The sequence below is a fragment of the Mya arenaria genome, chromosome 6 (assembly GCF_026914265.1).
Source record: "Mya arenaria isolate MELC-2E11 chromosome 6, ASM2691426v1".
NCBI lineage: Eukaryota > Metazoa > Mollusca > Bivalvia > Myida > Myidae > Mya > Mya arenaria.
This window is the reverse complement of record NC_069127.1, coordinates 38,364,290-38,387,314: the sequence shown is the minus strand read 5'-3', so window position 1 is coordinate 38,387,314 and position 23,025 is coordinate 38,364,290. Positions and strand designations below refer to the sequence as shown.

General features: G+C 36.2%; 1 protein-coding gene across 3 annotated transcripts in view; it reads right to left on the bottom strand.

Annotated features, from left to right (window-relative positions):
* The window catches only part of LOC128239033 (fibronectin-like), an 85,019-nt gene that overhangs the window by 16,879 nt on the left and 45,115 nt on the right, over positions 1 to 23,025 (bottom strand). For all 3 annotated transcript variants that reach the window (XR_008261807.1, XR_008261808.1, XM_052955459.1), the window contains exons 16-25: positions 21,903 to 22,061; positions 21,125 to 21,277; positions 19,759 to 19,896; positions 18,273 to 18,566; positions 17,770 to 18,060; positions 17,294 to 17,488; positions 14,494 to 14,586; positions 14,149 to 14,333; positions 13,620 to 13,821; positions 12,183 to 12,341 (exon numbers count right to left, since the gene is read on the bottom strand). Coding sequence is in view for 1 of the 3 variants with exons in the window: in XM_052955459.1 (XP_052811419.1) it covers positions 12,183 to 12,341; positions 13,620 to 13,821; positions 14,149 to 14,333; positions 14,494 to 14,586; positions 17,294 to 17,488; positions 17,770 to 18,060; positions 18,273 to 18,566; positions 19,759 to 19,896; positions 21,125 to 21,277; positions 21,903 to 22,061 (1,869 nt within the window). In the remaining 2 variants the exon portion in view is untranslated. The remainder of the gene's footprint in view (positions 1 to 12,182; positions 12,342 to 13,619; positions 13,822 to 14,148; positions 14,334 to 14,493; positions 14,587 to 17,293; positions 17,489 to 17,769; positions 18,061 to 18,272; positions 18,567 to 19,758; positions 19,897 to 21,124; positions 21,278 to 21,902; positions 22,062 to 23,025) is intronic.

Here is a 23,025-nt window from a genome sequence, read left to right as displayed (position 1 = left end):
TCGTTGTGTTAATAAATCGCTAAACAATAAACATAACTTTTTGTCATTATTATCAACACCTAACCTTAATACGTGTACCACAGTATTTAACCTTTTAATCAATGATGCCATTAAAAGCTTTAACAAACTAAGAAAATCCAGCGTTTTCAAACATTTTGTGGCCATTATACATGTATTTGAGCGTTGCAAATACCTACAGATGGAAACTTTGTGAGACACCGCCAGCTGTGAGAGTCCCAGCATCCAAACTATTTTGCATAAGAATTGACACATCCCATAATTCAATCAGTAATACCAAACCGGAACCGGAAGAGTTGTCAATTTAATCAAGTTCACTACTGTAACCATTATTTACCAGCAAACATTAACGAAACATTAACTCAATGTTAAGGAAATTTCGAAGTCCCTCTGTAACAGTCCCTAGGTCTTGAATGGACCGCTATTCTTGCACACAGTTTGGAGGTCTTAAGAACCTGTGTAAATTACATCGAATGATATCGAGGGATTACTGCCAGAAGGAGCTATGTGCTTCTGGCAGCAACCCCTCGATATACCGGTATAGTGGTATATCATAACAGCGGTAGTAACATTTGCTAGTATAATCGTGAACTTGCAGTTAGAATGAGGTAAAATATGAAAGAACCATTTTAAAAAAATAATTCGGTAATCACTTAACCTATTCATTAGTGATTGTAATCAGCCCCCAAAAAGTTCGTCGATTAATCAGTGGTCAAAGTTGACGATTAATCGACTAAAGTCAACTAAAAGGGACAGTATTAATGTTTGTGAGAAAAGTTGCAAAACTTCATTAGAACTAATGTTGTAAAGGTTAAATGACTACTATAATACTCTTTGATGCTTGATACAGTATTGTTATCCCCCGACACAAAAGTTGGGGGTATATAGGAGGATATAGAGAACTTATAGAAAAATACTTTCTTTCAATTAAAAACTAGTGATAAAAGTGCAGTATTTTTTCGAAGGCAAAGACGCATGCCTTCTACAGTACTAATGAAGCATTTTCGGGTTTGGGCAAATTTCGTCAACGAATATTTGCGGCCGTCATCGTCAAGTCAGAGGGCTACTCGTCAACGATTCGTTGACTTTCTGATTAATCAGTACATTACTACTATTCATGCCTGAATTAATAGTGGGATTTTACAATTTATTCCACGGAACAGTCTATTTTGATACAATAAGGACAAACTTTCCAAAGTGTTAAGATTTTTGATTTTTTTGGAAATTTCAGGTTGAGCAAACATAGTCCGCTTATCTGGGTCTACACCATTTGCCTATGTCTACTTTTGTCGACTTTAGGCATAAGTGCGTTAAAACAAAAGTGCAGATAGTTCCTTGAGCATTAGCCTTAAAATGGACTTTTCCATGCGATCTATAAAGACAAATTCAGTCTGAGATTTTGGGGGATTTTTTTGAGAAAAAAATATGAATAAATCTAATTTTTTTACAAAAAGTGAAACCCTGATCAGAGGGCTCCATCAGGAGCCCTCTGATCTGGTTTACACGTTTTTGCAAAGGACGCTGAAACTCGTCGCTAGGGCTGAATGGGCTAAGCGAGCACGTGTCACACTGACCGTCTACGCAGTTTCATTTTTTTTCAGGACACTAAACATTTTAATGGCTTAGCTCTACAATAAGCTGAAAAGCACAGGACTGCAGATCTAAAACGGCTGAAAAATGACGTTGTGTGGGAAAAGGACCTTATGGAGGGACACAATGTGCAAGATTTGACCAGACGCCTCGTTCTGCCCGGCGGCTGATCAAAGCCTGCACTTTTTGTCACATAGGACTGTATAGTCTAGTAGAAAAACATTTTATCACTCTGTGTGCAGTATAAACTATAAATATCAACATAAACGTGTGAAAGCAGCTGCTTTATGACGTACGTCATGGTTTGTTCCGCAATAAGGTCCTTTTCGCAGATGACGTCAAATGTTTTTGTCGCTATATTAAGAGGCTGCGGCCACACATAATTTTGCTTACGATAGTTTAACCCTGAACCCGCCGATAAAATTATCGTCTGCTTAATCCAAACTGCTTCAATCTAGGAAATTGTGGAAATATGTCTTGGTATCTGTGAAGTTGCATAGGGGCATTTTCAATGCATCTAAAAACAAGAAAAATGTGTTTGTGAAACACGAATGCCCCCCAGGCGGCACTTTTGTAAAAAAACTCAAAATTTCAAAGGAGCATAACTCCATCAAAATTGCAAACAGAGTTACAAACCTTGCACAGCTGGAAAGCTCGTCACAAGGAAGACACATGCCAAGTATTAAAGCTCTATGATCAATGGTTGAAAAGTTATAGCCAAGGTTAAGTTTTCGGTTAAAGGGGCATAACTCCTTAAATATTGCAGACAGAGTTACAAATCTTGCACAGCTGGAAAGCTCTTGTCACAAGGAAGACACATGCCAAGTATGAAAGCTCTATGACCAATGGTTGAAAAGTTATAGCCAAGGTTAAGTTTTCGTGACACAGACAGACAAACAGACAGACAGGGCAAAACCTATATGCCCCCGAATCACAGATTCTGGGGGCATAAAAAGAGGTGGCGCCCACGTTTACAGGCCGTGTGACTATGATTGGAATTTTTAAAGTCTTCTTACGTGAGCTAGCCCCTTGAAGTACGTAAGTTCGGCCACCTAAGCTATAGCTAGTTTGTTTATTTGCACATGCTCGTAAGCCATGTCACCCTGAAATAATTGACCTAAACATGGAACAAAATATCAATTATTTGTCTAAATAGATCTAATAGTGAAGAAAAAAAAGCTTCCGGTCGAGATATTATCAATAGAAAACATTATGAGCAAGTTTGGCGACACAAGGTTCTAAATTCTGGCCTATAAAGTGGTTATTAGGTTATTAGCAAATTGTTGACCACGCTCGTTCACAAAAGCTCACCCCGAGCTGTGCTCAGGTGAGCTAAAAAAATAAAATCGAGAAACGCATTATGGACGGATTTTCCGGGGCAAAAAGTAGGTCAAGGTCAATGTCACATGAAAGGGACTATCCAATGAAGCAACTGTCCAAATATGGAAGCAATCCATTGAAGGATAAAATAATTATAGCACTTTTACCAAAAGGTGGTCCTGTGCGGACGCCCGCCCGCCCGGACATCACTATTTTAATAGACGATTTTTTTCGTTGAAAAATCAGTCCAAAAATGTTTGCATGGGTCCTACTTTTTAAAGTCATCAGATGTGCGTTTCCTTCAGCTAGACTCTCAAAGTAAGAGGAAGTCAGAGGTAGATTTTAATCTTGCTTAAAAAGAAACGATCTAGCTTTTAGCAAAATGACCTTGCTTGCCTACGAAAGATTATTCCCCAACCTTTCCAAACCTAGGTGCTAGTTTTAAGCGGTCTGTAAACCTAGGTAGGGACTGGATTTCCTAGCCTCAAGAAACACACCTCCAAGTTAATAATACATAAAATTCAAATGATTTGGGAATAAATCAGACAAAGCTAAAATTTCATTTTAACTTTTATTCTTAAAGAACTCTTTTATGAACTAGAAAACGTGTCCATAGGACACAGATGCCCCCACTAGTGCTTTGTCAAAAATGCAGATTTTTCACTAAATCAAGGCCCATAACTCCGTAAAAATACATTTTAGCTGGCTAAAAATACTCAGGTGCACAAATTGACACCCTAAATAATACATCCATGCAGTTTTAAGTCACTACTACAAACGCTTTTAGAGTTATGGACGACACAAACTAAAAATGCCGCTTTTTCACTAAATCAAGGCCCATAACTCCGTAAATATAAATTTTGGCCGGATAAATACCCAGGTGCACAAGTTCATACCCTGAATAATACATCCATGAAATTTCAAGTCTGTACTACAAATACTTTTAGAGTTACGGATGACACAAACTAAAAATGCCGTTTTTTCACTAAATCAAGGCCCAAAACTCCGTAAATATAAATTTTGGCCGGATGAAAATACCCAGGTGCACAAGTTCACACCCTGAGTAATACATCCATGAAGTTCAAGTCTGCACTACAAAGGCTTTTAGAGTTACAGATGACACAAACTAAAAATGCCATTTTTTCACAAAATCAAGGCCCATAACTCCGTAAATATCAATTTTGGCCGGATGAAAATACCCAGGTGCGCAAGTTCCCACCCAGAGTATTACATCCATGAAGTTTCAAGTCTGAACTACTAACGGTTTTTGAGATACACGCGACACAAACTTTTCGGAACGTACAGACAGACGGAATGACAGACAGACAGACAGACAGACGGACGGACAAAGGCAAATCTATATGCCCCCCCCCCTTTTTTAAGAGAGGGGGCATAAAAATACATGTTGTACCATTTATACAACAAAAAGTAACAAAGAGCAAAGCTCGCCTAGAGCTAACTGTTTGAAATAAGTACATCCCCTCCATGTCTAGGTTTTTTGCCCTGGAGTTAGGCCGGACAAAGCTAATTTTGCCTACTTTAACACATCAAGGGGAGATAACTCTGGTCAGGGTCATGTGACCCGTACCAAATTCACAGAGGCGAAAGTTTACAACATGGCCATTAATTTCTGAAAGTTTGATAAAGATTTGTTGAATAATAACAAAGAAGAATCCCGGACAGGGCTTATTTTGCCTACTTTAACACATCAAGGGGAGATAACTATGGTCTGTAGTGGACATGGTGTTTATTATATTAACATATGATAATAAATATCATGTCCACTACACTGCTCTGTTTGCAACATAAAATATTGTAGTCTGGATATTGTTCTACAAATTACAAGTATAATTCACAAACTATGAAAATGATCTAATAATATATGCATAGTAGGCAGAGTTTTTTTTACATGAACATTAAACAGGTAAAGGGTTAAAATTTGGATAAAACATATTTTCATCATCTTTAATTATGAAGTATCTATATTCAGCCTTCCATTGCATCTCCATTTCAAATATAAGCTCCCTACAGCAAATATTTCAACTATCAATCAGATTTAAACTAAAAATGACTCAGTTCAAATCCTGTGAAATTTGACTAAAATTATCAATTGTTTGAAACAGTATCTATGCAGAATCTATGTTCAGCATACAGGGCACTTCCATTTCAAATATGTGACGTCGTCTGAGAAAATGGGACCAATTGCGGAAAACATGGTGACATTATATATCAGCTGTTTTCACACATGTGTCGTTATTTTTTAGTTTAATCTTCACACACAGAGAGAGATAATGTTTTCTCTACACGTCTATGGGTGACAAAAAGTGCAGACTTTGATCAGACGTCGCGCAGAATGAGCGGCGTCTGATCTAAGTTTGCATTTTTTGTCCCGCAATTGGTCCCATTTTTTCAAACGACGTCACATATAAGCTTCCTAGGGCAAATATTATTTCATGGAGCAACAGTGCATTACAACACTAACCCCAAAACCTTAACAGATTTCAGCCAAAAAGAATAAGTCCTATAGGTTATTACAGGTGTAATTATGAATAAAATTTAAAACTTAATTTCAATTAAGAAATGAACGCCTTCTCGCGTCTGTTCTCGGGTATATGAATACAACAGGTCGCGTGCAGAGTTCGTAAACCCCGAAGGGGTTTACATTAACTATGCATGCGACCTGTTGTATTCATATACCCGTTGAAATGTAGCGAGTAGGCGTTCATTTCTTATATTTATATTATCATTTATATTATTTCTAATTATATCAAAAGAATAATAGTCGATTTATTGGATGCCTCGAGCGATCACAGTAGCTCATCCTGAGCTTTGCTCAGGTGAGCTAAAACGCGTGACATGAAAAGTGTGACGGACAGACAGATGGACGGACAGACGGCTGGACAGACGGACTAAGACAGACGCCAGAGAAGTGATCGTTTAGTGTCACCTTCTGCCTACAGCAGGTGACACAAAAACCCTAGAACCATCAGTACTTCTGCCCCAGCTCCTGACACAACAAGGTTTTGTTATTATGGGCTATTACTCAATAATCGTCTTGAAGAGACAATTCAAAACTATAAGTCCCGTGCATGGAGGTCAACTCTCGTCTATTATTTCCCAAGACCATAAACATAATTCTGACAACAAAGCATCACAGAGTTATGGCTCTTGGTCAGATTAAAGCCCTTGTGATTGTAAACAGCTGTGTGAAGTTTCATTGCAGTAGCTTCAAGAACAAAGAAGTTATAGCCAAGGTTAAAGTTTTTCATGCCTACACCAACCATGACAATGACGACAACAACGACAATGCCAACTCCTATATACCCCTTCTCGAACTTGGTTTCTGGGGGTATAAAAATAAGCATCAACTACAGACCATGATCATCTATAACACCACATAAGGTAGTCCTTAGCTGAATGCGTTTCAATTAATGGTACTGACTAGATTAAAGATCACGGTGGCGATGACCTATTGATCGAGTTATTCAAGTTACGGTATTGAGCAGAAATGTTTGAGTGCACAGGCATTCTATATATCAGATAACTGTGACATTGACATTGATTTGGTCCCTAATTAAGTGTTGCCTTGGTGCCCGATAACATAACCTTCAAATTAAAGATAGCTACTGGTAGTATTTGAGATTGGTGACCCAACAATGTATTATACATTTTTTTATATATTCCATGAGAACTCTGAATAATTGTTGGGTCATAAAACAATTGACCCAACAATGTAATATATATATAACTTGCAAAACTCCAAGAATTGTTGGGTCATAATTTTTTAATCCATGGTTGCCCTAAGCTGAATAGTATTAAAGTTATTGAGCGGACAAGAATGGCTAACAGACAAAAAGACAATGTATTATACATTTTTTTATATATTCCATGAGAACTCTGAATAATTGTTGGGTCATAAAAAAATTAACCCAACAATGTAATATATATATAACTTGCAAAACCCTAAGAATTGTTGGGTCATAAATTTTTAATCCATGGTTGCCCTAAGCTGAATAGTATTAAAGTTATTGAGCGGACAAGAATGGCTGACAGACAAACAGACAGAGGGATGGACAAGCGGAAGATGCGCCATAACAAAATACAACCAAAGTTTCTTTGGGCATATAAAAAGAAATGATTAACAAGAGCTGTCACAGTCACATGACACATGCCCCAAAAGGACTGGGTCTAGCATGAAGGCACTTTTTCACAATTGTGCATGCAATAGGGGTTGGGAGTGCCCATTTACGCACTAATGTCAAAGGTGAAGGTTTGTGATTTTTTAAGATTTAACTTACTGACCTACTTTATGACCTGGCCCCACCCTTGATTGAACTTGATCAAGATATTATCAAGAAATAATCCTGAGCTAGTTTCAGGAAGATTGGGTAAAAAATGTGGCCCTTAAAGCCTAAATAGGATTTTTCAAAGATTTGACCTACTGACCTACTTTTTGACCTGGCCCAACCCATGGTCAAACTCGATTGAGATATCATCAAACAAATATTCTGACTGAATTTCAGGAAGATTGGGCAAAAAATGGGGCTCCTACAGGGTAAACAGGATTTTTCGAAGATTTGACCTACTGACCTATTTTTTGACCTTGCCCCATCTATGACTGAACTCGATCAAGACATCATCAAGAAAAACATCCTGAGCAAGTTTTTGGCCCGAGGTCTGACCAAAACTGTCACTTTTGTTTTGGCTTAAAGGGATTCAAAAGAGTTCCTATCCAATTTTGTCTACTATATATGATCATTTTCATCAGGTTTTGCAAAAAAATTAATGACCCAACAGTTCTTAGGGTTTTGTAAGTAGTATATATTACATTGTTGTGTCAATTCCATTTGGTTAGCACTTCCTGATACTTCACTAGTCTTGGTCTGAGATTAAACTGTCTCACTAGTCTTGGCCTGTGAGTAAACTGTCTCAATGGTCATGGTCTCTATGGGAACAGGACTTGTATGAAAACAATTTATGACCCAACAGGTATTCATGTATAATATGTTGTTGGATCACTGATCTCCATTACAGCTTGTAGCTTTCTTAGCTCTAAAGGTAACCTTAAGGGGCATCTAGGCAACATTGTTGGTTAATTTCACCAGGTTTTGCGAGAAAATTTATGACCCAACAATTCTAAGGGTTTTGCAAGTAATATATATAACATTGTTGGGTCAACTGTTTCCATCTGGTCAGCACTGCACTGCCTGCTGCCTCATTAGTCCAGGTCTAAGATTAAAATGTCCCACCAGTCCTGGTTTGAGAGTTAATTGTCTTACAAGCCTTGGTCTGAAGTTCAAACTACATTGTTTAGTGAACAGGGGTGCCAGGGGGCAAAGCCCCCGAAAGCTCCTGGGTTTAAATGGAAATCAAGACTCAAAATGCAATCTCCTGCTACCTTTTGAACTGTCAAGTGTTATGTATTCAGTTCACAGTTGGGACTTTTCAATCAAATGAATGAAATAACCATTTTGGTAGAAGCTGATAATGATTATCAGCTTCTGTTCGAACGTTTTCTCCATTCACACAAGACTATTCCAAAGTCTTAACACTTTACTCCTAGGCCTGCAACAATACAGGTACTTCTCGGTTCGGTTCAGTTTCGATTATTACCCTCTCGGTTATCGATTATTCGGTTCGGAAATAGGGAACACAAGATAATTATAGAAACACTTTAAAACAACTCATTTACTTGCCAATATTCATCTAATAAGACTAATATATACATCTGTCAACTGTATCAACTATCAAGTTATGCTGCAAGCCTTCTTGAAGAAGCCGAAATGCTTCCAAAGTGCCGATTTTAAAGCAGCCAGTGGATCGCACAATTCAGACATTTTTACCTAACAACGGTAGGCAGAATATTATCGGCAAGCTGATTGGTCCAAATAAGCGGTATAGTCTAATGGGCCGTCATGGCCGTAAATTGACGCACCGAACCGAAATTTTGCGGCGCCAAACCGAAAATCGAACCGAGAAAAAAGAATCGAAAATAACCGAACATCGGTGAACCGTTGCAGTCCTATTTACTTCATACATTAATTTTAGATCATCACTTCATTTTCTATAAATTTGTATTGTTTACAAATTTATAGAAAATGAAGTTAAAAAAAAGAGCACAAAATGAACTTGAAAAAAATGATGGTCTGAATACCTTTAAAAATATCATGGGAAATGGAGCATTTTGCTCTATAGGAGCACATACTCTAATTTCATTTAAATTTTCAACCACTTTAAGTTTCAAAGGTTTCAATAGGTGCACTGTGCTTGTGTGGAGGAAGGGTGAAGTCTGAGCATGCAAGAATAAGAGACCTGGTCCAAATTTCATAAACAATATCCGACTCAAGCTTATGTGAAAACTGTATTTGAGCTGAGAAAAAAACATAATTTGTTTTTGACACTTGCCCACTAATTCTTAATGTGTTTTAGAAACATATTGAGAATGAGTGGGCAAGTGTCCAAAACATTTTTTTTATTTTTTTTGGACACTTGCCCAAAATCCGGAATTCTGGAATTTTGTCACCCCTGAGTGAAACAAGCAGAGCAGACCCAGATCTTTAGGAGCTGCCTGATCTGGGTCTACTCTGTTTGCAAGGGCGTGAAAACACGTGATAAACAGGTAAATGGTTGAGACAGGTGCTAATGAAATTTTCACATGATGTCACATCGTCACCTTAAGTCCACAAAAATGTTACTCCTTCAAAAATGCGAGGGCGTTACATCTTTGTGGAATTATAAATGCGACAGCATGTTGTTATAAAATAGGCACAAGTGGCTAAAACTGCTTCTGGATAAGAGTGGGTGTATCCTTGAAATGTTCTCGAGATATTTTTATCCAGTTTTGAAATACTTTAAAATATGATTTAATAAAATGGAAAGCTTTCGTAACACTGACACGATACTACCAGGAAACACGCTGATTAAACCCGGAAGTGGTACTGTGGCCGTATCTGCGATGCCCATATATTAGACATTCCCCCTGTTCTAGGAATCCAAACATCCGGTTGCGATTCTAATAAGTGGTCAAACATAGGAATAGATTGAGAAATGGATATTTTAGAACATGCAATACACACCTTATCTTAAGCTCTGATTAATTATACACAATTGCTAGTCAGGACTCGTCAGGATTTGTCAGTGCTTTACAAACATCTTTCACAACCAGACAGCAGTGTTTGGAAAATTTAAACACATACACACTTGTTGACAGTTGTTAGATAATACTTAGTGACGACAAACTTGCTTTGCCTATGTGTTATTTTTGGTTGTCTTCGTCTGCTTTCGGATTATACACTGACGAGCAATGAAAACGCAACAAAGAATATATGCTTCAATATCTTTTGAATGCAAACATATACACATCTCTTAAGGTCGTCATTTCATCTAGCAAAGTGTTAAGATTTAATGCCTGCAGAAAAAGAAAATTTAAACAAGGCATTGCCTGAGAGACGGGTGTGCAAGATGTGGTACCCAGAGCAACACAGTTACCACGCCTGTGTCAAGCTGACTGTAACTTCAATACGATGGCTACGGCGCAACACGACAATTTGCAAAGCCGATGACAACTTCCACCGTAGTCCCTAAGTCTTCTTGACACAGTTTCCAATGTTTTGGTTTACCACCGTGTCCTGACCAAGTCTTCTGTCGTCGATTGGGCTGCAAGGAATCGATTACGTTAACGTTGGTAGACATTCTGTCTTGACGGCGTTGCACGCTGTGTACCTTGTCATGGACAGTCTGAAACGGAGCCCGTGACGTTATACCGTTCAATTTGAAGACTGACTTTTCGATTGTTTTATCGTGTCATTGCCTATTTCTTAGAGATTTGCTATTTCAGGTGATTTTCATAAAGTAAATCAACGCACACGTGCAATAAAAGTAAAAACGAATTTTAAAAACGTCGCTAAGAAAGCGTGCGCGTCGCGGACGTTGAATACGCCAGAAGTCCGGCCGTAGTCAGTCATGGTTGATTTCAGAAAACAAAACCCATTTCAGGGAGTAGCATAGGTAACTAATATGAAATATGTCTTGGTCTGTTGTCTACGAAAATGCACGTTTTGTAGTTACACTCAAAAATACTTGTTGCATTTTCATTGCTCGTCAGTGTACCCACTCCCCTATTGTATGTTGATTGTTAACTCATATCAGAATGTCAACCAGCTTGGATCCGAATGGGACGTCCAATTACTCGGCGTCTCATTTGGATTCAAGTTGTATGCTTATGAAGTGATACGATGATGTACAGGAAAGAAATAAAAAAATAAACCATTATTTAGCATTTAAGAAACAGATTTTTAGAGAAGGAGCATTAAACTTCATAGAAAGTAATATTTAGAAAGTTTTCTTGCACTAGAATGCCTGATTTTTTTTCCTGGGATCTATACTGGCTGACATAGGAGTTATTCTATGAATTAAATTATTATGAGTTACATGTTAATGTTCACATCTACCCAATAACTGATAGAGACACATTCTAACGCATCTAGAGAATGTAGAATGTGATATTTAAAAACACGATGAAACATGGAAACTTTGCTCCTAAGGAGCAAATTCTCCATTTTACATCATATTTTCAAAGCTATTCACAAGCAAAAAAAAAAATTGAATTATTTATAGAAAATGATGTCATCATCTATATAATAGTACATCAACTAAACGGTTAAGGTGTTATATTGCTACGTTAAGGTTTGTTGTTACTGTGTATGGAAAAAAATAAGTATAACATATACCAATAACGATAGCTTTTCCACTTTATTGTGATGTCCCAATATATTGCAATATTGGGTCAAAATATATAATATAATATACAAATATACACGAAACACGGTGCGTGTATATTTGGCGACCCAACAGTGAAATTGCGACCCAATAAATGTGTTTAGGAATACAGGTTGCAATCACGTATTTGACCCTGCAGATACATTTAAAACAAACAATTATGTTGGGTCCTTATATGTTGGGTCTTTGACCCAATATTGAGGTATGCCCCAATAAATACACCGTGGACCCAATAATTCGGGTGTAAATATAAACAGGGCCCCAATATTTTAGAGGTTTTAAAACTATATATATATATATATATATATAGTATTTATGCACTGTGCTGATTGTAGAGTTTTGTGCTGTTCTATGTTTCTTGTTTGTGATTTTGTGTTCTATGTCTTTGGCGTTTGCCCATTGCCACTAAACCGGGTCTAGTTTAAACTGAGAATGTTTCGGTAGCTTTTTGCATATATATTAAGTAAACCCTTTACCTTTAACAGTATATGTTTTGGACTCAGCTCCCGTGTCTGCAGTTAGGATCACCGTGTATGTGACCTGTCCCGGCCTTGGTCCAATCAAACTCCATGATACATTGAAAGACGTCTTCCCGATATCAGATACATTAACTACTTTTGGGGGCTCTTGAGGTTCTACCAATGAAACAACATGTCATTACAAAGGGTACTCAATAACATACAAGGTATGTCACTAATGGATGTCTGTAGAAACCATATTGCATAGGAGCCAGTGAATTTCAGTTAATTTGGGATAATTATCTATTACATCTGCAATTGTATTATTTAATCCCCTCAAAATATTGATAAATTATACACATACATAAATATATAGTTGCTATATTTCAATGCTATAACAAAAGCTGAAGAAATCAGGTGTTTCTATGCAAGTATTTCCAAAAAGTTTTTTCCGAACTGTGTAACAAACATAGTTCTACTGTTAAAACAGGTTTATGCTTGGTTAGATATTTTTAAAGGGGTACTCCATATAAGTAACAGCCCGGTCGGTCCTGTTATTGCAGCAACAAAGGGAACCATTGCTGCTGTTGGAGCTTAAACTGGTAGATAGACTGGCCAATATACTATTCCCCAGTCAATAGTTTAGGCATTTTAGAAGGAAACCGTCCATCATATTCCCACTGCATTTTTGAATTTAAAGAAGCTATGTCCTAGATAGACACCTACTTGTTTACACAAGACCAAAAAGCCAAGCCTCGCTTTTGCCAATACATTTTTGAGAAAACATATAAATTAAAGTCCTTTTTATATGGTTTTATATGCCAATTTCTTCAATTCTAGTGGCCCTCTTGTACAAACTCATTGTGAAAAGGGGAGAACCATCACAGGAAAGTTTTACGAAAATAAAGTAATTTCATATTTTAAAAAAAAATCCTATCAAAATAAACATCCCAGTACAGGTTAAAAGGGCATAATACTTATGACAATGATTCGGCAGACAAAAGTAAAATTGTTGAATGGTTCTTATAACAAAAAAGGCTAAATATGCTGAACATCCAGCTTATTCCCATAACCTAAGAACCTGTGTCATTTTCCTATTTCCCTCCCTATTCTTTGCTCGTATGTAGGTACTATGCTACTAGAAGTTCTCTTAGTTCTACAATCTTTCAGTGACTCAACAGTATACCAAAGGGAGACATGAAGCATTTAGGTCATTGATAACAAGACTTTTAAAAGTCTGTATCTGTGCAGCGGAAATTCTTTGGAGGGTTGACATGAACAAAGTTCTAATGCAATGAACATTTTTAACATTTGAAGACAAGTGACATATTGAATTGAATGCCTCCCATTTTTGAAGTCATAAAACAAGATGTCAATTTTTAGAATGAACGTTTCAGAATCATAAACATCAATATTTTTACTTTATAAAGTTGGATTAAAAACAACAACACAAACCTTCTTCTTTGGATCTAACCGACTGTTCTGCCTGATAACCCCATCCAATACCATTTACAGCAGCAACTAACACGGTGTAGTCAGTATCAGGTTTAAACGTATTATTACTAAACGTCAAGGTGGAGTTTTGAAGCTCTTCCTTTGATTTACTTTCATCATTCCTATCTCCTCCATTGCAAACTCTACTTGATGTTGGAGCACTCTTTAATGATAAACAATACAATTACTTGCACTGGTAGATTACAATTCAAATAATAATTGTAATTATAAATTATTCATTATATTCATCTCATCCACGAGTTCATTTGTTTCACAGATTCGTAAAGTAAAAGCTGTTGTTATAGAGAAAATGTATACCTTTTTATTAAAAAGCTTTAGGCTGTGCAAAATATAGACTTATTAAGACTTATTATCCAAACCCAATAAAAAATCATTTTGGACAAGCCAATATTAAATACACTTTATTTAATTAGATAATGCATTTAAATAACGCTACATTGTATGCTGTTTAAAAATGAAAACTGCTCACATCAAAGCTTCTCTTGCAATTTGAACACTTGTATTTTACTTCTTGCACACATGAATCCCCTTCCTTTATTTGCAAAACATAACCCAGGATTGCTTCACTGTATGTATTATTGGGTCTCTTCCAAGAGACTGTGAAAGCCCTGCTTGTAACTCCCGTAATTGTAATATCTTGTGGTGCATCAGACACTGAAAGGTGTACAACTTAGTTTTAACGATGTATTTTATTCAGCAGATTAAACTGAGCTCAAATACAGTCAGTATCATCACTTCATTGGGATGCAATGTATTATAAAATAAATTGAATTAAACCTTTCCAAAAAAAACATAAATAAACTAAAAGCCTTACTTTTTGGCTTTGTTTGACAGGAGGATGCTTCTCCATATAAAGAAGAGTTGTATTTCTCATTTTCTGTGTACACTCGGAAGTTGTAGTATGTCCCTAGAAACAAACAAGCAATATAGAAACTGAAGTCAATGTCACAAAGGAATTTTCTAAAGCCACATAATTGACAACATAAGCTCTATCATATTGTTTTAGTGTTATGAAGAAATTGAGTTTATAGAAGATATTTCTGTGACTACTTTAGTATGAAGTTCATTGAATGAAGGGAATAGGAACTTTCAGTGAAAATCCCAACTTGCCATAAAAAAATAACCAAACGTTCTAGGTCAATCAAAAGGAAATCATTTGTATTTGGGGGAATATGGATTGATGTAACCTAATTTTGTGATGGCCTTGGACAACTGTGTGAAGTATGAAGTCCATTCAGTGAATGGTAATGGAGTTTAAATGAAATGACCTTAACCTTTAACCAAAATTTCTTAGTTGATCAAAGGACATGATTTATTTTTAGAATAACATGGAGTTCTGTCACCTTATTGTTTGATGGCCGTCAACAATTGTATGAAATATGAAGTCCTCTGAATGAAGTGTATATGAAGTATTAGTGAAAATCACAACAAAGTTGTCCATGGGTAGGATAATATGGAGTTACTTAACCTAATTATGTGATGGCTTTGGAAAAGTGTGTGAAGTATGGAGTCCATTGAATGGAGGGTATAGGAGTTATACGTGAAAATAACAACTTGCCAAAAAACATGAACCAAACTTTCTAAGTGAACAAAGGGTATGATAATATTGAGTAACGTAACCTAATTATGTGGTGGCCTTGGACAACTGTGTGAAGTAGGAATGCCATTGAGTGAACTGTATAGGAGGTTGAAGTGAAAATGCCAAGTTGACCTAAACCAAATTTTCTAAGTTGATCAAGGGACATAATGTGCATTTAGAATAACTGCATGGAGTTATGTCACCTCATTTTATGATGGCTGTCAACAATTGAGTAAAGTCCATTGAATTAAGGGTATCTATAGAAGTTATTAGTGAAAATCCTAACTTGACTTAAACTTAAACCAAAATTTCTACGTCTTTCAAGGGTAGGATTATATGGAGTTATCTTACCTAATTGTGTGAAGTCCTAAGACAACTGAGTGAAGTAAGAAGTCAATTGAAAAAATGATTTGGAGTGAAAATGACAATCTGCCCTTAAACTTGAACCAAACTTTTTAAGTCAATCAAGGGCCATACTTTGTATTTCGGATACCATGGAATTAAGTAAACTTATTGTGTCATAGCTGTCAACAGTTTCAAGTGAACAATAGGTTGCTTTTCTGAAAAGTGCTTGTCTCCCTAATTGTGTGGTTGTAGCTGAGAAATAATCAATGATGGACATGACATTTTGTGCTATTGGACTGTGGACAAACTTACATTGACCTTAAAGTTCGGCTGATCTCAAAATCCGTAGGGGTCATCTACTATTCATGACTAACCATCCCAAGTTTGAAGTTGTTTTGTGCAAGCATTATTTAGTTATTGAGTGGTAACCAATTTTCAGCTCAAGGTTAGAGTAAACATTGTTTTTCACACAAAGCTCACCACAACCTTGAACTTTGACCAACTGATCTTAAAAAATAATAGGGGTCATCTACTGGTCACAGTTAACCTGCATACAAATTATGAAGTTCTCGGGTATAAGTGTTTTCAAGTTATTGAGACATAATTAAAGAGCAACAGCACTTAACAATTTGGCTAAAACTGACAAAATGCGTGAAGCTGTGAATGGTACACATAAAGATGATCATGTGTAAAATGTTTCAGAACAATCAGTCAAAACATTTGGAGAAATTTCACTCAAAAAAAACACAATGTACATATGCAGCTGATATTCAGTTAAATAGCCATAATTTTTAAACAATTTTATGATAATCACGTGTAGCACGCTCCTTTGTAGTCATTATTTTTAGTAAAAGTGGGTCATAATTTACTTTTTTAATCCAGACTTACTGGCCTTGCTACATGCTCATATTTTTATGAAAACGTGATATGTAAACCAACTTTTAATTTAAAATTTAACAAGAGATGTTTGTCAAACATTATGCCCCCCCTGAGCGCCATATGTCAAGATTATTTGGACAATTGAATGAAATATGCATGGACCAAAATGACAGCTGATTTGTAATCCACATTGGATGCATTTGAGTCAGTTTTAAGAGTATGACCATTATAAGTCTGAGGATAGTAGGTACCGCTTTTAATCATATTCAGATTGGGACTGATATTTGCAGATAAAAATGTAACCTCTTAGCAGCAGGGAATAAGTAAGTATGAACCCTTAAATCAAAAGGGGTCAACTACAGGTCAGGCCCAACATCAAAGTCAAGTTTTAGGGCCATGTGTGCAGGCATTGGTTAGTAATCACTCGAACAACATTTTCGCATTCAATGTCACAGTGACCTTGACCCTTGACCCTATGACCCCTTAAATCAAAAGGGGTCATCTATTGGTCAGGCCCAACCTTCATGTCAAGTTTGATGACCATAGGTGATGGAATTGTTCATTTTCACTATGACCTTGACCTTTGACATGATGTCCCATAAAATCAATAGGGGTCATCTACGGTCAGGCCCAGCCTCCAAGTCAAGTTTGACGGCCAAGGTTGCAGGCATTGTCAAGTTATCACCCGAACAGTATTCTATCAATAAAGGACACTTTTCTTCGAAAGGGGGCATAATTGTCTAAAATATCTTATTATTTTGTAAAACAGAAAAACCTATAACAAAGACATAAATATAATATCAACACCTACCAGGTTTTAAACTTAGGACCTTTAATTCATTTACAACAGTGTCAGTACCGACAATTTTCACCAGACCAGTTGAATTATATACATGAACAAAGTATTGTCGGAGATCTCCATTTGACACTGCAGGAGCATTCCAGTCGACTGTAATGAATTCATCAGCAACCTCCTTACAATTTGCTCCAGTGGGAGCACCCGGTGCTGTAAAGAAACAATGAATGCTAATATCAATATGTTAAAAGGAACAAAATAAGCTTAAGCCTTATCACGAACAAGATGTACACATACAAATAAATACGTGATGCCATATACTGTTATTATTACAAGACATAATAATGATGACGACAGATTGAATAGTTTTTTATGTAAACTAAAATGATGGTTATAAATAAAAAACATTCTAGAAGACAAACTTAAGTATATCTCTACCATTATTCTATAATGATATAAAATAACCAAACATATCAGTACTTTTAACTTACCTATAACTTCAGTCTTTATTACATAGGTAAGAGGATCACTTTCAACAGTGTTGCTTTCGCTCTTGCTAATAATCTGTACAGTGTAATTGTATCCGTTTTTGATATTAGGTGAAGTTAGCCTTGTAAAATGTGACTGCAATACCCCTGTTGTGACAACCGTTGTGGATCCGTCAATCAAACTGACTTGATAACCATAGACACTTCCAGATGGAGCATTCCATAAAACTGTTATTGTGTTGTCAATGTCAGGATTTATATCGGTGGCTGCATCCCATGTTGGTGGATTTGGTTCTGTTAAGAAGAATCATACAATGAAACAGGGTTGCAATTTTGTGAGCTAAAAATACTCATAAAGACTTAGTGTTAAATATTACAAAAGTGATGTCTTAAAGATGTCATTGCTCATCCATTTCTTACGCAGTTTTATATTGGTATTGCTAGTACCTCAACACATATTTCAAATGTATCCAAAGTTATAAGACTTTGTTTTTTTAAGAACTTACTTGCGTCCTGATCAGTGGAAGAAAAAACTGATCTGTTCACTCCCAGTTGAGAATTTATAGAAGTTATTTTCACAGTGTAGCTTTTTCCTGCACTTATTCCACTATCAAGCAGTGCTGTAGTAAATGAGCCAGATAGTGTCTTAGTTCCACCTCCAATAGTATTGTCCTTTGGCATCCACTCCACAACAAACGTCTGAATATATTGTGCTTTCCCATCTGGTATGTCCCAGCTGACAGAAAACTGTGAGGTACTGATACCTTGGAAGTTTATGTTGGTCACACGCAATTCAGCAACTGAAATATGGAATAAAGTCTACTTGTGAGCCAGCGTTAGGTATGAATACAGAGACAAGTGCATTGTGAAGCTTACAAATAGTTTCATTTCAATTTTCTAAGTTCACATTTCCTCCGTATTTTACATATATGTATATATATAGGTAGTAGGTACATATTTTCTAAAGACTGAGACAGGGTCCAATATGTAAGTATGATGAAATTGAACTTAATGGTAGAGTCTGCCATTATTGCACAACCTTATGTTTTAAAAACAATTCCATTTATAACTTGAATAAGAAGACAGGTTTCATTTTCTTTTTACATGACTCTGTATTTATTTGGTTTACTAGATTTGCTTAATGGCTTAGTTTAACCAACCAGAAGTGCCAAAATGAGGCGAAACCAGGTTTTTAATATAATCAAATGAAATTATAGCCAATTAGCTTCTTGTATTAGTTAGGAAAAAGGAACGGCTTTATCAAAAGGGACGTAACTGAAAATGACTCTAGTTAAGTATCTTATGTTTTTAGTTTCCATCAATTTTAGCAAAAGGTTATTTGGTGGAAATCATTATTCTATTTTGAGTTACAGTGACATTGACCTGGACCCATTCCTCTCAAAAGCAATCCCAAGCTAGCTTTTCACGAAAGTTACCTACACACCAACTTTTATTACTATCCATAAATTGTTCTATGTTTTAGAAAATAAAAATATGTTACACCATTGGGTGCCAACAACATGTTTTCAATTACATAAATCGTTGACATAATAATTCTCTGACTTATGTTATATTTACTATAAGACTTCTGCTAGTCTTGCATATATGGTCGATATCTCTTTAAAGCTGCACTCTCACAGATTGAATGTTTTAACAACTTTTTTTAATTGTTGTCTTGGAACGAGTTAGTATAATTATGCGAAAATGCATGTAAACCAGACTGTTGACAAAACATAAGATTGCAGATTTTTAATTTTAAGTTAAAAAATGTTTTATGCATTATTCTTAAACCATTTAAATAGTACCGGTTTTAGCCATAAAACATTCATTTTGGAATGGAAATATGAAAATCTGCGATTTGATCTTTTGTCAGCAGTCTTTCATCACTGGTTTCCAGATATTTAAGCTCATTCCAAAATGAAAAATAAAAAAGTTGTAAAAGCGGTAAATCTGTGAGAGTGCAAATTATTAAAATCACATAAAAAAGTGTACCTGATTTGCAAGTTCCATCCATGTCAATCCCATTTGTGTCATAAAATCCATCAACGCACCTACATTTGGAGCTCGAACACTCTGCATTGGGGTCTGTACAATCAGTATTGTACTGACAGACTACACCCAATGGTTGTCCTATTCAACAACAAGACAACAATTCAATATATTTGTAGATTTTTTTAATGATAGGCTTAATATCAATTGTGTAACACTGATTCAGAAGATCCATTCAAACAAACCTGAAATAGAGTTAATGCAAGGGAGATTTGGGCCAAGTTAAAAAAAATGCCTAGCAGATCCAGATGAAAAATTGTTAACAGAGAACAGATGACACGAAACAGACATAAGCCTGTCACTATGTACAATAGTTTTACATGAGCACTTCGCTGTTGGCTAAATACAAAAGCATCAAAAATGGGAGCGCAAATGTTTGCATGTTCTCATTTGGTTAAGGGGCCTAACACATGAAGTAACCAACACCAGAGCTATGTTAAGTTACAATGACGAGATTTATATTGAAAAAGGACAATACAAAATACTGTGTTTAGTGCAGCATTTAATCTCAAATTCAATAGGGGTAATCTGCTGGTCAATGGCAACCTACCACTTAAGTTTTTATGGTCCTGGGTAAAACGGATTTGAGTAATTGTGTAAGAAGTTGATTGTTGTATATAACCTTGATCTTTAACCTACTGACATCAAATCAATAATCTACCACTGTTTTTTGTGGTACCAGGTCAAACTATTCTAGTGATATTGTGCAGACAATAAAAAGACTGTTGAATCTGACCTTAACCTTTGACCTATTGACCTTAAAAACAATATAGGTCATCTTCTGTTCAAAGGCAACCTACCTCTAAATTTCATGGTTCTATGTCAACCTGTTCTTGAGCAATTGTGGAAACAAGAATTGGTCTAGTGAAGGCCTGACGACCAGACTGACAGATTTTTGCTAACCTTATTTTCAAAAGGGGGCATCATAAATACCTCCAATTACAGACAAATCTCAATAATTTCATATTATTTTTGCTTTAAAAACATTAAAGCACCCAGTCTTGACATTATGTACACACATTACGCACAACTTACTAGTGGAGGTCAAAGGTCACAACTCATTGAAATTTTCTTGGTCGCTTATACTAATACATTGGTTGATTTAACACTTTTCCCCAAAAAGAGTAAAACATGATATAAATAATATTAGTACAAGGATACTGACAAGTGCAGACAACCTTCAAAAAATACATTCTTGGCCTAGGTGAATATGAGTTTCTAAAAGTAACTTCTTGCTAGAGAAAAATATATATAATTAGTGTTATGTAATATTTTGTTTTAAAACAAACACTGTAAGTGTGAAACTTACTTGCTTGACATATTGCTGGATTGCTGGGATCAACATAATAGCCATATCTGCATTTGCAAGCATAACTATATCTGGAGTCACATATAGCATTGTCAGCAGCACACTGGTCCAAATTGCTATGAGAAGTGTCACACCGACTATCCAATGTTATTTCTGAAAGAAAAGTATCAAATATATTGATTAAGGGGCATTTCTTTTATTGTACATTTATACATAAAATAAAATTACAAATTGGGAAGCTATATGAATTACACATCAGTAGTTCGCAATCAGGTTGTTAACATTGACTATTGCAAATTGAATCCGTTTATTAGATAACACCAATGTCACCATACAACAGAATGTCAAACCAACGCTCCTCTGGTTTTTTGTTTTTAACTTGTTATGCCATAGTTCTGAGCCTTTGCTACACATGTGCAGTATTTTTTCTGGCAAAATGTGTAGCAAGTTTCAGTTTAATATCTTTACTGATTTTTGAGTTATGGTCACGGTCAGAGTTTTTGAAGGCCGATGATGACAAGAAAACCAAAGCTTACACAAATACTGTAACCTTTTTTTCTCGTTTAATGTTTGAGCTGAAAGCAATAAGATGGTGAGACAGATTCAGCGGTGAAGGTGTCTGTATTAGACCCAAGTGGAGGTCGAGTCCAATCAGGGGCATGTTATTTTGGTCTAATACTAGTTCATCTGAAGGAAATGATACCAGAGTGATTCATATTTCACATTATAGCTGTCTTCATAATAATCAAGCTAATATAAATTATTATATTTTTCATACTTCTGATACACAATCCCTGAATATTGTCCACGGTGTTTGTGTCAAAATAGTCGCTTGTACACTGACAAGTTGATCCACTACCAGACGGATGTCCAAGGCAGTCAGAGTTTTCATTTAAACATGCTGATTTCATGGTGCACTGGGAACCGAGGCCCACCTCTTAAAGAAGAAATTAGCATACATTTATGCACCAGTCAATTGTAACCACGGCCCCCCCAGGTCCGGGGAATAGCGGGGACTTTTGACTTTCAGTTCAGCCAACTCCGGCTAAAATCCCCGCCTTGCGGAGACGAACAGATGGTAAAATCACTGCAAAATGCCCCCGCACCCCAGGAACCCTAGGTAAGTCCCATTCCCGGCTATATTTAAAGCGAAGACAGGCACTGTGGAGCCACCTAAAAGGTAAAAACACGGTCCATTTCCCCGGCTATCCTGGGTATACCCCTGGACCTGGGGGAGCCATGGTTACAATTGACTAGTGCATTAGATCATAACAAAAATACTTTATTTATATTTATTCATAAGGCCACTGGTCAAAGATTTTTCTGTTAATGACCCCAATAAATAAAAGTTTAAAGATAAAGTCACCCAAAATAGTCCATCAAACAACTTATCTATCATTTGTGCAAGCTATATAGCTATTTTGAGCATGAAGCCTTTTTAAAATATGTGTAATTTAACCTCTGGTTCAATCGCTGCAAAATTGAGTGCATAACTATAAATATATCATTTTGGTTTATCATTTTTCAGCGATTTACCATTAACACACAATCAGGGCTTCTAAAAACCGGCAATTTGCCGGTCTGGACCGATTTTGACCAAGCCAGACCGATTTTAGTTTCAAAAAGTGTAAAAAAAATCGGTCCAAAATTTTCTAATTTTTTTTGTTATTTCGGTCCAAAACGACTAAGTCAGTAAGAGATGTAGAAATTGTAATACACAAACATTCATGGGTCATTCACACATTCAAAACTACATCCAATAGGTCATTAGAGTGTCTTGGTTACCATGATACCGATGCGACCAGCTGCTTTTTCTGCTACGCTGATCACTCTATAGCCTATCTGTTAATTAGCAGACGCTTGCAATCGGTCCAATCAGGTGTTTTGGTATAAGCAGAAGA